This window comes from Panthera tigris, chromosome C1, assembly GCF_018350195.1.
Source record: "Panthera tigris isolate Pti1 chromosome C1, P.tigris_Pti1_mat1.1, whole genome shotgun sequence".
In the NCBI taxonomy this organism is placed as follows: Eukaryota; Metazoa; Chordata; class Mammalia; order Carnivora; family Felidae; genus Panthera; species Panthera tigris.
In genome coordinates, this window is record NC_056667.1 from 175780693 (window position 1) to 175797023 (window position 16331).

Consider the following 16331-nt stretch of genomic DNA (forward strand, 5'->3'; position numbering starts at 1 on the left):
TTCCTATTTTGAAAAAGAATGGAACAAAATTTCTAGTCATAAAAATGTATTAATTGACAAGTTTGGGGCAGGAGTTTACTGAAATTGTATTTTTTTGTTCTTTCTTGAAAAACCCATAACCTAATTTTCACTTCAGGGAAAGTGTTTAGCATTGTGAGTTGGGATTACATTGAATTAAGTATGAAAGCTAGTGAAAGTTCAAGAAAGAGAGAAAGAGTGGGAGATAGCTCAAATTCAGTGTTGGTAGGTAGAGTAGTTGACTCTTCACAGTGGGTTCTGTGGAGCTACTTTAGGGATCAAGGAAAGGAAAAGATCCGGGCAACTTTCAACCCCCTGGTGGGCTAAGCCCATCTCAAAGACCTCCCAGGCGGGTCTAGAGACCTGAAGTGTTGATGAACACAGCCTGAGTCGGTGGTTGGACCTACACAAGATGGAGACTCTTAGCCCCTGTCTTTGCTCTCCCCTTACAATCCTGTTAGGGGTGTGTGTGTGGGGGGGTGCCCCTCCCTAATTTCTGTTCCTTACCCAGCCCAAGCCAGATAGTCAATTTCTGATTATTTGGTTTCAAAGTCTGTCTGCTTGGGGACAGAAATCCTGGCTCACCTTGTGTGCTGCCTTAGCATTGACACCTGAACTTTCTGGGGCTACCTCAGGAGAAATAGGTTTTTGACCCATTTTATCTCATAACAAAATTTTCCTCTTAACTTTTCTTTTTTGATCCAGGATATTGGGCAGCTGTTGACTGGCATTGCTTTACTACTTTCCTCTTATGCCATTCCTCTTAATGATTCATCAAAGTTTAAAATGTTAACTGTCTTCCAAAGTCAACTCAAACATATATCCCACTTCCTTGATCCAAACGCATAGCTGTTACCATAGCTATGGTATGGTAACCATACCATACCATAGGCATAACCACACTAGCGTCACCAGGCCCTGTCGTTACTGGTCCAATCCACAGGCGTTTCTTCAGGCCCTGTGAAGAAGTCTAGGTCTGACTTCATGTAGGAACCCTGGAGTAGGAACACAGCACATTGTTGTTATCTAGCAAAAGAGCCAAAGGGCAAGGGAGCAGGGACCTTGACTTTCACTGGCTAATGGATTTTGAGGCCCCCATTCTGCCTGTCTGGACCTCTATTTCCTTGTCTTTATAAGACGGTTGGACTTAATGGCTGTGGCTTCTTTGAGTTCTGACTCTAATGATCTAACTTTCTACTGTGGTTGGTTTTAGTATGTGAAAAACCACACATCAGACCTCACTGCTCCCTGCCCACCCCTGCAAGGACTCAGACTCTGAATGGGTTTTGCTGAGAAATCAGAAATGTGCACACTGCCATTCATGCAAACTCATCCAGACGATGCCATGACAACAGACTGTCTGGTCAGAGATGGGCAATGTGATTTATGATAGTGGATCTGTATAGAGGATTTTCTTTCTGGAAGGCCAGTAGATTTGAATGGAAGTTAGAACTATAAAACTTGGACATTTATCCATGTACTGGCTCCGAATTTGTAAAAGACTTGGCTGCCCTTGCTGAGATGTTTGCATTTTATTTTATTTGCATTTTATTTAATGCTAGTGAAGGCAGTTATGACCATTCCTGAGAAAAGTCTACTGCCAGTATGTCTGTGCCCTGGATGACATCACTTCAGACAAGGTGCAGCCTAGGCCCCACCATGCTGCCTGTTGTAAAAACGTATTAATTAGCACTGTTTGTCAAAGCCTTTCACTCTACATCAACCACTGGAAAAGTAAATAGCAGTCCCCTAGATAACATAAATGAATAAATATAGTTGGATTGGGTTGTACAAACTGCTAACAATTCTTTTCTAAGGGTGCAGCCTCATGCTGACTTCAGAAGCCCAGGGCAGCTACCACTGGAATCATACATTTTATTTCTGATCCACGGAATAAATAGCTCTTGAGTAAAACACGGCATTCTTTACTAAATTTTGTTGGAATTCTAAGTAACCTTGGAGATCATTTTTGTGGCCTGAATTGTGTCCCCTCCCCCAAATTCATATACTGAACTCCTAACCTCTAATACCTCAGAATGTGACTGCATTTGGAGACAGGGTCTTTAAAGAGGTAGTTAAGTTGAGGGGCACCTGGGTGGCTCTGTCAGTTAAGCGTCTGACTTTGACTTGGGTTATGATCATGTGGTTTGTGGGTTTGAGCCCCATGTTGGGCTCTCTGCTGTCAGCGTGGGGCCTGCTTCGGATCCTCTGTCCCCCTCACTCTCTGCCTTCCCACACTTGGGCTATCTCTCTCTTTCTCAAAAATAAACATTTAAAAAAATTTAAAGGGTAGTTGAAATGAAGTCATTAGCGTAGACCAGTGTCTAATATAATGGGTGTCCTTATGAGAAAAGGAGATTGGGACACAGGCACACATTGAAGAAAGACCATGTGAGGACACAAGGAGAAGACAGCCATCTACAAGCCAAGGAAAGAGGCCTTAGAAGAAACTAATACTGCTGATACCTTGATCTTAGATTTCTAGCCTCCAGAATTGTGAGAAAATCAATTCTGCTGTTTAATCACCCAGTCTGAGGTATTCGTTATGGTAGAGCTAGCAAACTAATACCATCACATAGGCTTAGCTTGAGCCCAGTTTAGATTTCTTTCCCCCTAATCCTCGGCAGATGGTTACTTAGTCTTTGGCCGCTTCTAGTGATGTGGAACTTGCTACCTCACAAGGTAGCTAAGATCTTGTCTCACTTAGGACTCTTTCACTTGAGGAAGCAGAAAACCTTACTCAAAGGGGCTTAAGGAAAACAAGGAATGTACTGTCCAACTGCAAAGTCTAGCAGATACCTGTAGGGGTAGATTTAATCAGAGCTCATATGATGCAGTCAGAACCTGGGTTTCTTCGTCTACCAGCTCTGCCTTCTACTGGGTAGGCTTCCTATGCCTATGCTGGAAGTCCCAGGTCGGTCCAGGATCAGATCCAGCTGAAAAGAGAGAATGCTTTATTTTCTTAGTTTCTGCTTAGCAGCTAAAACAATTTCTATTGTACTGACTGCTCACAGGTCTGACTTAGGGTTAACATAGCCCCTTCCCTCCTCAGCAGAAAAGGCCTTTATGAATGTCCCTCATACAGCTTTGTCTCTCCAGTTCTCTCATGGATTTTCCACGGGGCTACTTATCCCAGACTCCCCACTATTCTTTCCCCTCCTTATTCTGGCTCCTTTCTTTTTTGCCAGTGATCTCTTTAATTGTTCCCACTTCCTCCTGTGGTCTGGCCAAAGTCAAGAACAGTGAGACTGTTATCTCCTTTTGGTTTGGTCATGATACTCCTTCAGCCTGAATTTTGATGAACTTGTTTAACTCCCTCAAATTTAGCTTAGGGTCAGCTAAAACTCTTGAGGCCTTTTTCAAATTAACTGCTATACTAAATGTCAATGATTCTTGTTTGGAAATGATAGAATTTGTATTTTATATATACCTCAGGTCATCTCATGGAAAATTTTTAAACAAAAACTTACATGGGGTGTGTGCATGTGTGTGTGTGTGTGTGTGTGTGTGTGTGTGTGTGTGTGTGTGTTTGGTCATCTAACTTTTACCCAAATGGAAACTAGAACAAAACAGCATATTGTGTCTTCCAAGTAGTTGGGTTCCATTAATTAAGGTTCTGTTTTGTTTTGAACATCCTTATTTTTCTACCTAAGATACACACAACCTTAAGAAAAAGTAGACAGATAAACTAAAGGGACAATAGAGAGGAGTAAATATGGCCAGGAACCAGCACAGTGAGCCAGCTGATGATTGCCATAATTATACTCTTAGCTTATCAATCACTGAGAGAGGAAATATTTGAAGGCAGCTAAATAAAGAATGACTTAACACCAACAGAGGCTCAGACTTCACTTTTTCTAGCAGAAAAAAAAGGAAGTATTGGTAGCTGTACAAACCATAGGTAAATGAATAGTCTTTTTCCTTCAATCACTCTTCGGACATACAATATGGTTCTTATGCTCTGTTCTACAAGGATGGGTCCGTAGCCAGCTACGCCTGTTTAGTGATAGGAGCTTGGTGACTTGGTGTCTCTATTGATGATCCCCTTGGCTGTGCTGTGTTTGGTACGAGAGTGCCACTGATTCTTTGAGCTTTGTGGCATGTATGCTAACTCTTAGTCCTCTAGTGAGATGGGTCTGTGGGTACCCAAGAACCCTGTTATCTGCTAGTGCACATGTGTTGAAGATTCACTGCATGATGCTTCAGGAGGCCCTCAGATAAGCAAACAACAGACAGCTGTTCATTGAACTATTGCTTGTTCACAGAAATGACTTAATATTATCTTCAACCATAGCCTATTAACATTAATCACAAATGGTGACAAATATGGACATCCATTTTTTTAATCATCCTAGTTCCAGGTCTTTTTTATAAATCAAATCATTCTTTCACATACCTATCTCTCATACACACACACACATAAAATTATAAGCATAATATATTTCATAGTTCCTATCTTGTTCATCACCGTATCCCTGGCACTTAGCACAGTGTGTTCAGTAAATATTTGTTGAGTGATGTTCTGTTTAAAGTATTTATATTTTCCCTCTAGTTATTGAATATTTATTGAGTGCCTACTGTGTGCCAAGCACTGGGGATAAAACCTAGCCAATATTACATGATTGATCTCACCCCGCATGAAGCATACAGCCAGGTTGTTGACACACAGGTACAACTGAGATAAGAATTATGAGGAGAGGCACATGATAACAGCTGTGGTCACATATAAAGGAATTGAGTGAGATCAGAAGGAAGGGTAGGACATCAGGTCATATTGAGGGATAGGTTGGGACAGTAGCCCAGTGGGTCCATTTGGCATTTGTGTGGCTGGAGGACAGAGAGCTAAGCAGAACATTGTACCAGATAGGCTGCAGAGAAACATGTTTTATAATAGAATCTTGTTTCTATCAGCTGCTTTGTTTCAAAGGTTCCCATTGTGTCACATACATTTTCTGATGATCCAAGTGGTCCTTGAAGTAAATAAGCACTTTCCTGAAGTCTCTAGAGAGAGACTGCCATTTCCTTTGTCCAGGAAGAATACAATAATGGTGATGCTGATTTTTTATGTCCTTTTCTTAACTATTTGTGTCTATATGGTTTACTTACATTCAATCTCACAACAAATTCAAAAGATAGCAATAATATTGAATAGTAGCTAGGATATCATATTGTTTTCATAATTTTTTAAAAGTTTATTTTAATTATTTTGAGAGACAGAGAACGGGAGGGGCAGAGAGAGAGAGAGAATCCCAAGCAGACTCCACACTGTCAGTGCAGAGCCCAATGTGGGACTTGAACCCACAAACTGTGAAATCATGATCCTAGCTGAAGTCGAGTTGAATGCTTAACCAACTGAGACACCCAGGAGCCCAAAAAAGTACTAGTTTTTTAAATAAAATAACCACCAATTTGTCCTTCCAATACTGTGAATTGTGGTTGTATAAGAAATTATAATGTCATAAACACTTTTTTTCTCCTGTTATATTTTGCTCAAATACAGAATCAAGGTGCAGGGTCACTTTGTCAAGGTGACACTTGTCACACGTTTGACAAGTGATTTGGGTTTTCCATGGTGTAGTTGTTTTCTGCTAAAGCATTTGCTTCCTACCAATCGTGTTCATCCTCTTTATAGAGAAGTTCACTTATATCAACCACCTATTCTAAAATAGCCTTTATTTCTTGCCTAATTTTATACTTACTGACTTCCTGTTGTGAAATAGGAAAGTGATGAGGTTGTCTCTGAGCTTCTTCATTATAGATGCTCATTAGGTATCTGTATCTCAGTGAGAAGCATTTTTCACCCTATTCTTCTGTACTTCCAGACCTCATAGTGCTCAGGAATATTCTAGGACTCTGAACATGTGCTCTATATTCAGTATAAAGAATTTGACCGTCCAGAAGATGATCTAGTAAAACATTTTTAATTTCTTTTTATTCCAAATCCTTAATTTCATAGGTGTGCATGAATTCATTTGCTAGGGCTGCCACAATAAAGCACCCCAGATTGGATGGCTTAAACAACTAGAAATTTATTTCCTTAACAGTTCTGGAAGCTAAAAGTCCAAGATCAAGATGTCAGCAGGTTTTATTTCTTCCGAGGAACTTTCCACTGTCTTCATCCCGGCCTTCTCTCTGTGCCTGTCTCTGACCTGTTCTGTTCTCTTCTTATCAGGACACCAGTCATACTGGATTAGGACCCACCCATGCGATATCATTTAAATGTCGTATTTAATGATATGTATTTAATGATACGTGTACGTATTTAAAGGCCGTATCTCCTTATATAGTCACACTCCAAGGTACTGAGGGTTAGGACCTGGGACTTCAACATATGAAATTCAGGGGACACAATTCAGCCCACAACAGTGAATGAAATGTCAGTTTAAAAATTTTTTTAATGTCTATTTATTTTTGAGAAGTGGGGGAGGGGCAGAGAGAGAGGGAACTACAGAATCCAAAGCAGGCTCCAGGCTCCAAGCTGCCAGCACAGAGCCTGATGCGGGGCTCGAACCCACGAACCGTGGGATCACGACCTGAGCCAAAGTTGGACATGTAACCGACTGAGCCACCCAGGTGCCCCTGCCTGTTATTAATCTTAAAATTGAGCGTCTGACTTAGGCAGGGATAATAACATCTACTCTGCAGGCTTGTTGTGATAATTACAACACAGTGAATCACCCAAAATAAGCACTCAATAAATTGTAGCATTATTATTATTGTTGTTAGTAGTAGTAGTAGTAGTAGTAGTAGTAGTAGTAATTATTTTAAAGGAAAGCATCCAAGTACCCTCTTGTTTTCTGACAGTACTTTTATTCCAGAATTCCAAAAGAGAGAGGAACACTATCATTTTGTCCTCATCAACCATTCTGGGGTAGCCATTGCTTCAAGAAATCAGCAAGAGTAAAATTGTGAATTGTGAGCAGAAAGGCAGCATTTTGACCCATGAAAAGGGAAAATAATTAGATATGTATTTATTGAATAGTCACTGAAAAGTATTTCAGCAACCTAAGAATCTCTTTAATACATGAAAGGGATATTTAAACTGACATATCACTGGGAAGCTGTGTGGCATGACCTAGACCAGTGGTTCTTTACCCTGGCTTAGTATCTGAATAAACTGGGGAGGTTTCTAAAGCACAGTGCGTGGGTTCCAGCCAGAGAGATCTTTATTGAGACTAGCATGGGCCTTGACATCTGTCATTTTTAATAGTTACCTGAGTAAATCTGATGTATAGCCAAGAACTAATGAGCTAGATCAGGGCTTAGCAGGCTTCAGCCCTTGGGCCAAATCTGGCCTGCTGCCTGTTTCTGTATGGCCCAGAACTAAAGGTGGTTTCTGTATTTTTAAGTGGTTGAAAAAAGTCAAAGAAGAATAATATTTTGTGTTGCATAAAAACTACAGTTGACCTTTGAACAACATGGGTTTGAACTGTACAGGTCCTCTTATACACAGAATTTTTCAATAAATATAGTATGGTACTGCAAATGTATTTTCCTTATGTTTTCCTTAGTAACATTTCCTTTATCTTATTAGAATATAGTATATAATACATATAACATATAAAATACATTAATTGACTGTTTATGTTATTGGTAAGGCTTCCAGTCAATAGTAGGCTATTGGTAGTTAAGTTTCAAGGGAATCAAAAGTTATATGTGGATTTCCTACTATGCAGGGGGTTGGCACCTCTAATCCCTGCATTGTTTAGAGGTCAGCTGTCTATGAAATTTAAATTTCACTGTTCATAATTCAAATCTTACTGGAATACAGCCATCCATGCTCCCTCATGTACATATTGTCCATGCTGCTTTCACACTACAGTGGCAAGGTTGAGTAGTGACAACAGACCTACAAAGCCTAAACTATTTATCGTATGGCCCTTTACAGAAAATGTTCACTGACCCCTGAGGCTATGTCAAGGTCATCAACAGAGTTAGATTAGAACTTAAAAAGGAGACATGGGTTGTGTCATTTGTATGTTTGTGTGATGTATTTTGCATTTTAATTTCCTGTGGGCTTTTTGTTGTTTCCCAGCAGAAGGACCCTTGTTGATGGATCTGTATAGCAAGTTTCTTCAGGAAATTTTTATCAAACAGGATCTAAACATATGCTTTTTTCCTCAAAACATTCACGTACAAAGAACATAATGTCCACAGAATATGATAACCCAGACCTTTTCAACACTGAAGATCTCCTAAATCTCTTTTAATATCTATTTCCTATCCCATCCCTGCCCCTCAACCATTTTTGTCTTTCTTCCCATCCTTCTGTTCCCTATTTGTGGTTAATATCAGCTGGATGCCTCAAAGCATTTCCTTTCCTTGATCCAGTGTTGGGAAAAGAGAACAATGTTTATTGGATGATTTTAATATAAAAATATAGTTGAGCAAGATGAGGAAAATACCACTGACTGTTATATCGGCTTATTTCTTTTACCTTTGAATTTTCATTCACTTGAATTAAGAAAAAAAAAGCATTAAGATTAGAAAATTAAAGAAAATGGAAAACAAGTTAGAAAGAGAAATCCCTAGGGGTGCCTGGGTGGGTCAGTCAGTTAAGCATCTGACTCTTGATTTCAGCTCAGGTCATGATCTCATGGTTTGTGAGATCAAGCCCCACATGGTGCTCTGTACTAACAGCACAGAGTCTGCTTGGGATTCTCTCTCTCTCCCTCTGTCTCTGCCCCTCCTCCACTTGTGTGTGCTCACTTGTTCTCTCTCTCTCTCAAAATCAATAACTAAACTTCAAAAAAAAAAAAAAGATTAAATAAAAAAAAGAGAGAAATCTCTACCATCAGGCTGTGTTTTATACAAAGAAACAACCACCATTTACTTCCAAACCAGCTCATCCAGTTCAGAAAGACAGAGAATGTAACGTACCACTTAAGGCCTTTATTTATTTTGTTTTTCTCAGAATTTTGGTGGTGGTACTTATGAGGGGGGAAAGTGATGTTGATATATATTTATTAGTTTGGTAAGCATATGATATCATGGATTTATTTGTAAATAATGAAGATGTGTCAATTGAACTGACAGGAAAAAGTATTTGATCTCCAAATTGTTTATTATTCATCATCGGATGATAGTTTTCGATGACCTTGAGAGTCTCCTTATAAAACTTGGGTGTCTTCGATATTGCATGTGAGACCAAGTTCATATTCATGTTCTCATTTTTATCCTGTCCTTCCCCCATCAGAGTGAAGTAGCTATAATCCCAGCATGTTTACCCTACGGCCACCTGGAAGGAAGCCAGTAATGTCATTAGACATGGCAGTGTGCCCAGGCTATCTTAAAAAAGCATCAGCTCTGCTCCTAATTAAGTTTCAGGAAGGGTGATGGTCACTTTTATATTAACAAGTGTTTTTGAAAAGGCTGACGGCAGATACGTTAGAAGCAGCCTTCTTTCTCCTAAGAGTTCCTGGTTAACTTGAATTGTCTTTTAGCTTGCCCACTCCTAAGTTTGAACACTGCTGGATGATGGATGGTTTGGGCAGGGGAAGACGTAGGTAATATTTGCATGCTTTATACCTCATTCCAGGGCCTCAACTTCTTCTCCCCTACCCCCCTTTTTTTTAGGGTTCTGTACATTGGCCTGGCTTGCAATACGGCTCGCTATATTTATATTTCCTACCTGGAAAATGCCTGGACTGTTCTCCCCATGGAAGTTCTTCAAGGTAAGTTAACAGCTGGAATTAGAATTATTTTTCTACCTGACTGAGCTATGACTGTGTAAAAGTTGAGTGGCCTTCAGCATGTGACTCTGTGAAGGAAGGGCAGACCTACTGTTTTATAGGATTTTGAAATGGTTGTTAAGGAAGAGGTGACATCAGGGGAGTTGGCTCTTCAGTTACTCTGAGTGTTCTGTGTTTGTTGAGCCAAACAAAGCTGGATTTGTCCCACACCCTTGTGATTAAACAAAGAAAAAGGAACTCTGGAATAAACTGTTATGTACAATTGTTAGGCATGCACATCCAAAGGTAGTTTTAAGTATAAAAGGATTTATCTTTTAAAGACTTTGGTATTTTGGTGTTTGTAGGTTAACTATAGATACTGGAAAAGGTTGTCATAATTATTTTATTTCTTCAGTTACTTTGATCACATCTAGTGATTTACAACTAAAGCTTTACAGTCAAGCTATTATTTTCCCATGAACTTTTAAAAGCTTTGCTCAAATATCCTGATGTGAGTTCTTCTCTTTGCTTCATTGGACTGTTTCCCTTCAACATATAACTTCGAAAAAAAAATTTTTAGGAGGCTCTGGCCATATGCCTTAGGAGCAATGAAAACTTGGATTTCTATACAAAGTTCATTGCCATATTAGCTCATATAATCTAGACTGTGTATTGAAAACCCTTGTTAGCTGCTTGGCTGAGCCATTTGGTGGTTGGCATTATGATTAAAATAAAGGTTCAGGACAAGATGATTGGAGTTGAGGTCTTCTGGGACATCCCAGGCTCCTAAATCATTAATTGTACTAAATAGTATGTGATTATACACAATTTCATTAGCTTTAGAGACCGCCATTATTATTTTCCAACACTGAGGATACAAATATAGCACAATCAACATAATTTCTCATCATGATCTGTAAGATGAAACAAAATGTATAAAATGCAAACACCAAATCCCATTGTGGCATTGGAAAAAAAAACTATCCTTATTGAAAGGAAACATAATTTATATTCACATTATAATAAAATTAAAATATATACATAATCTAAAGGTGCTTTTCTCAGGTCTGGTGCAATAGTATAATTGATGAAAGGGGATTTTATTTGTAATAGGAAATGGAAATTTGGTCTTATAAGAAATTATTGTTCATAATAATTAGAACTCTGAAAGAGTCTTTTTTTTTTTTATGTTTATTTTTGAGAGGGGGGGGTGGGTGCAGAGAGAGAGGGAGACACAGAATCCAAAGCAGGCTCCAGGCTCTGAGCTATCAGCACAGAGCCCAACAAGGGGCTCGAACTCACGAACCATGAGATCATGAGCTAAGCTGAAGTCAGATGCTTAACCAACTTAGCCACACAGGTGCTCCTCTGAAAGTCTTGAGGCAGAGCACGTATCTCAGCATTGTGTCATTTAAGAATAACAAAGCACTAAATATGGACTGCAGGAAAGACTTGTGTAATAACATGGCAAATGCAACACAGTTCTTTGATATCCCATTTTTAGTCCTATTGTATGAGGCAGGATTCTTGCCTCTTTATTAATTGGTATGCCACAGTGTGCAGACTCTACATTAAAAAGCTAACTGGTATGCCCGCAGAAAACAAAGCATATTGTAATAATATATGCATATATCTTTCTTTCTCCTTTTAACTTGATGTGAATTAAATTACATAAGTGACTCAAGAAAAGAGAGCAGAAGAGAAGCTTTTTAATTAAATGGTTAAAGGAACAAAAGAGGAATTTTATAAAAGGGAAAAAATAAATGTTGGTATGAATCAAAAAACTTTTTTCCTATTGATTTATTAAAGGTATATTAAATAACTACAAGAGTCAGGTAGCATGCTGGGAATGTAATAAAGGTAATAAAATGTAATAAAAAATAATATATTAACTAGGGCCCCAAGGTCTCCCCATCTGTTCTGGAAGCTGGATATGTAAACACATAATTACCACAGCATGTTAGATGGAATCAGAAAAATGTACCAGGTAACAGAGAAGCTCCTTGGAAGGAGCAGGGAGTGGAATGATAAAGATATTATTTAAAGATTTCCCAAGGAAATCACTTATGAGCTGGAGTTTGAAGGGTGCATAGGAATCCACTCTGGCATAGAGAAAATGCCACAGAGCCATGTGTCAGAGCTAAGACATGGAAAGCAGAATGGCAACTTCAGGGAAACTAAGTGTATGCCATGGCTAGAGCTTGATGGGTTTATCATCATCATCCCAAACTGCCAATCCAGGACATATTTACATAATACTATGGATACCTCAGAGTGGTTATCCCAGGATTTAGGGAGCTGGCCATGTTTGAATCCAAACAGGAATTCTGCTTCCCATGGCAGGCTATAGTTTATACCTCTGTCGTTCATTTTATTTTCCCCTGTGCTCTTAGAAATCTAGTTCCTGATCTGAAGCAAGTGAAAGGGGGATCTGTAAATACCTAGAGTCACTTTGTCTCACAGAGGGCTCTGTGACCACTTCTAAGAGTTCTTTGTGTCTAAGACTGGAGGAGACCGTTTGATACCCTAGCAGAAGTGAGTGCTGAGTGTGTTTTGGTTGTACAATGGAAACAAAATCCCTTGCCTTTGTTAGACCCATGCGCTCCCCACAGAAAATAGTGGATCACCCACGTGGAATAAATCCTGCATCACAGAAATGCACTTCTGACTGAAGAGGTTTGTTTTGCCAGTCTGGATTCTTCCACCTTTACAGGTGTCGTCCAAGTGCTTTCAAGTCTTTGTGCTTAAGGCAGCTCTGCTTAGGATGTAGGAAAGACAAGAAAAAATGATGAAAAAACACTGAGTTAATTATAGGACAAGCCCACTATCATAATAGATGCTCCTTCATTCCTTGACTGCAATTGTTACTGATGATTACCAGAGACCTAGTCTTGGCTGGGGGGGGGGGGGGGGCAGAGCATCTTGACAGTGAATAGTCAGCACTTCCATTCCCAGCCAGTGCCATATAAGACAATCTTCTTTTAAAAAAATAGAGGTGAGGTCTATCTCTTCATCCTGTTACCCCTTGCCTCATCTCCAGAACACCGTGAGAACTAGTATCACCTAGTGGACAACAGAATAGGAGGAGACAAGGGATGTGCTTTATTCCCTATCTTCCACTGCCTGTCTCTCCCTCTTTGGGACTGAATGTAACAGGTAAGACTGTTGGATAATGGTGGGAATTGTGAGGATGTTTCTTTTCCCAAGATCTTTTATATTTAGTGGCCAGTATTCTTGTATTCTCTTGCAGGCTTATCCTTTTAGCAGTTCAGCTACCATCTGCAGCAAACATGTTGTTCTGTAAGCAATTGGCAGCACCATATAGAGAAGCAGAAGACATATTTCCTGCCCATAAGGAGCCTGCCATTTATTTTAAAAAGAGACAGTGGGTCTAAGTCCCTAAAAGTATTGCTGGGTACAGTGGAAGGAGTAGGAGAGTTTATGTATATTTCTCAAGATCTCATTTTTAAAGACCTATAGGAATTTTCTCTGTTACTTTTGTACAAGAAACATTTAAACATTCATGGTTGTGATCAAGCATATCTATTTGTTATAAAGATCAAAAACAGATATTTTATGCTCCTTCCTATGCAGGTATTGGTTGTGAATCCTTACTAACTTTGAGATGAATGTGATCAAAATTATTCTTGCTATAGAATGCATTTAAGGCGAGTAAGGCCAGTGTAGTAGGGCTGCTCTAACAAAAGAGGTCCTTCGAGGTACTTGAATGGTTTAAGCACTGACAGGTGCAAATGAGGTCTGTGTCAGGTCCTTCTCTGCAGGATGCTCTATCAGTGGGAGCTGGGTTAAGATTTTGATGAAAGATGTTCTTCATTTTTACCAGTAGGAGGGCTTGAACTGATATTTATGAAGTTTTGCTCTTATTTAGTATGCCAATTCAGCCAAATAAAAACTGTGCTTTCCTTCCTCTTATGTTCTGGAAGATCATGGAGACATTATGAAAGGATAGTGCAGTCCTTATCTGACAGCAGCAATTCTAGACATGACTCTAGTCTGTTAGCATCAATATTGGAAATTGTCTGTCTGGCTTAACCCTTGAAACACAAGTCGCTTGCCACATAAATATGTAGGATAGAAAAAATGCTCTGGGTTTAGCTTTTCAGTTGATAAACTAACATATAAAAGTCACTGGTATTAACTGTTAAAATCATTTTTTAAATCAGAATTGTCTTATAAATTGCAGTAGAGCAATTTTATTCTGTGTCACTCCCGTGGTTTATTTAGTTACTAAAACTCTTAAATAACTTTTTCTTTGAAATAGGCATTATTTTGTCCACCTAAAATTCACTTTAAATGTCTTCTGCTTCAAGAATCCTGTTCTGGGCATTTTATCCCATACTTGGCTCTTCCTTTTCTGAATTGTTCTTAGATTTATGGACTGTGTTATATAGTTTAGTACTTAATTGCTATCCAATTATTTTACAAATACTAGTTTAACTTCATGATTTAGTTTTAATTCTTTATTTTTTTTATTTAAATTCATTAGTTAACATACAGTGTAGTCTTGGTTTCAGAAGTAGGACCCAGTGATTTATCTCTTATGTATGACACCCAGTGCTAATCCCTAAAAGTGCCCTCTTTAGTGCCCATCACCCACTCAGCCCACCACCACCCACCTCCTCTCCAGAAACGCTCAGTTTGTTCTCTGTATTTAAGAGTCTCTTATGGTTTGCCTCCCTCTCTGTTTTTATCTTGTTTTTCCTTCCCTTCCTCTATCTTCATCAGTCTTGTTTCTTAAATTCCACATATGAGTGAAATCATATTTGTCTTTCTCTGACTTACTTCGGTTAGCATGATACATTCTAGTTCCATCCACATTGTTGCAAATGGCAAGATTTCATTCTTTTTCATCACTGAGTAATAGTCCACTGTACGTATGTATGTGTATATCTATATTGATATTGATATAGATATACCACATATTCTCTATCCATTCATTAGTCCATGGACATTTGACTCTTTCCATAATTTGGCTATTGTTGATAGTGCTGCTATAAACATTAGGGTGCATGTGCCCCTTTGAAGCAGTACACCTGTATCCTTTGGATAAATACTTAGTACTGCAATTGCTGGGTCATAGGGTAGTTCTATTTTTAATTGTTTAAGGAATCTCCACACTGTTTTCCAGAGTGGCTGCACAGGTTTGCATTCCTACCAGCAGTGCAAAAGGGTTCCCCTTTTCCTACATCCTTGCCAACATCTGTTGTTTAATGAGTTGTTGATTTTAGCTATTCTGACAGGTGTGAGGTGGTATCTCATTGTGGTTTTGATTTGTATTTCCCTGACAGTGAGTGATGTTGAGCATTTTCTCATGTGTCTGTTAGTCATCTGGATGTCTTCTTTGGAAAAGTGTCTATTCATGTCTTTTGCCCATTTTTTAATTGGATTATTTGATTTTTGGGTGTTGAGTTTGGTAAGTTCTCTATAGTTTTTGGATACTAACCCTTTATCTGATATGTCATTTGGAAACATCTTCTCCCATTACTTCAGTTACCTTTTAGTTTTGTTGATTTGTTGATTGTTTCCTTCACTGTGCGGAAGCTTTTTATCTTGATGAGGTCTCAACAGTTCATTTTTACTTTTATTTCCCTTACCTCCCTTCGGAGACATGTCAAGTAAGAAGTTGCTGTGGCCTAGGTCAAAGAGGTTGTTGCTTGTTTTCTCCTGTGGGATTTTGATGGTTTCCTGTCTCACATTTAGGTCTTTCATCCATTTTGAATTTATTTTTGTGTATGGTGTAAGAAAGTGGTCCGGTTTCACTCTTCCGCATGTTGTCGTCCAGTTTTCCCAGCTGAAGAGACTGTCTTTTTTTCATTGGATACTCTTTCCTGCTTTGTTGAAGATTAGTTGGCCATGTATCTGTGGGTCCATTTCTGGGTTCTCTCTTCTATTCCATTGATCTATGGGTCTGTTTATATGCCAGTACCATACTGTCTTAATGATTACAGCTTTGTAATACAGCTGTAATACAGTTTAAAGTCTGAAATTGTGATGCCTCTAGCTTTGGTTTTCTTTTTCAACAATACTTTGGCTATTTGAGGTCCTTTGTGGTTCCATACAAATTTTAGGATTGTTTGTTCTAGCTCTGTGAAGAATGCTGGTGCTATTTTGATAAAGACTACACTGAATGTATAGATTGCTTTGTGTACTATAGACATTTAACAATATTTGTTCTTCCAACCCATGAGCATGGAATGTTTCTGCATTTCTTTGTGTTGTCTTCAGTTTCTTTCATAAGCTTTCTGTAGTTTTCAGCATATAGATCTTTTACCTCTTTGGTTAGGTTTGTTCCTAGGTATCTTGTGGTTTTTGGTACAATTGTAAATAGCATTGATTCCTTGATTTCTCTTTCTCCTCCTTCATTATTGGTGTATAGAAATGCAACCAATTTCTGTACCTTGATTCTATATCCTGCGACTTTGCTGAATTCGTGGATCAGCTCTAGCCGTTTTTTGGTGGAGTCTTTTGGGTTTTGCATGTAGAGTATCATTTCATCTGTAAAGTTTGACTTCTTCCTTGCCAATTTGGATGCCTTTTCTTTCTTTTTGTTGTCTGATTGTTGAGGCTAGGACTTCCAGTACTATGTTGAACAGTGGTGAGAGTGGACAACTATGTCATGTT

General features: G+C 38.9%; 1 protein-coding gene across 1 annotated transcript in view; it reads left to right on the top strand.

Moving 5' to 3' along the window:
- Positions 1-16331, top strand: part of MFSD6 (major facilitator superfamily domain containing 6) — a 78600-nt gene that overhangs the window by 42557 nt on the left and 19712 nt on the right. The window contains exon 3 of the mRNA XM_042994917.1: positions 9595-9692. Within this exon, the coding sequence (XP_042850851.1) occupies positions 9595-9692 (98 nt within the window). The remainder of the gene's footprint in view (positions 1-9594; positions 9693-16331) is intronic.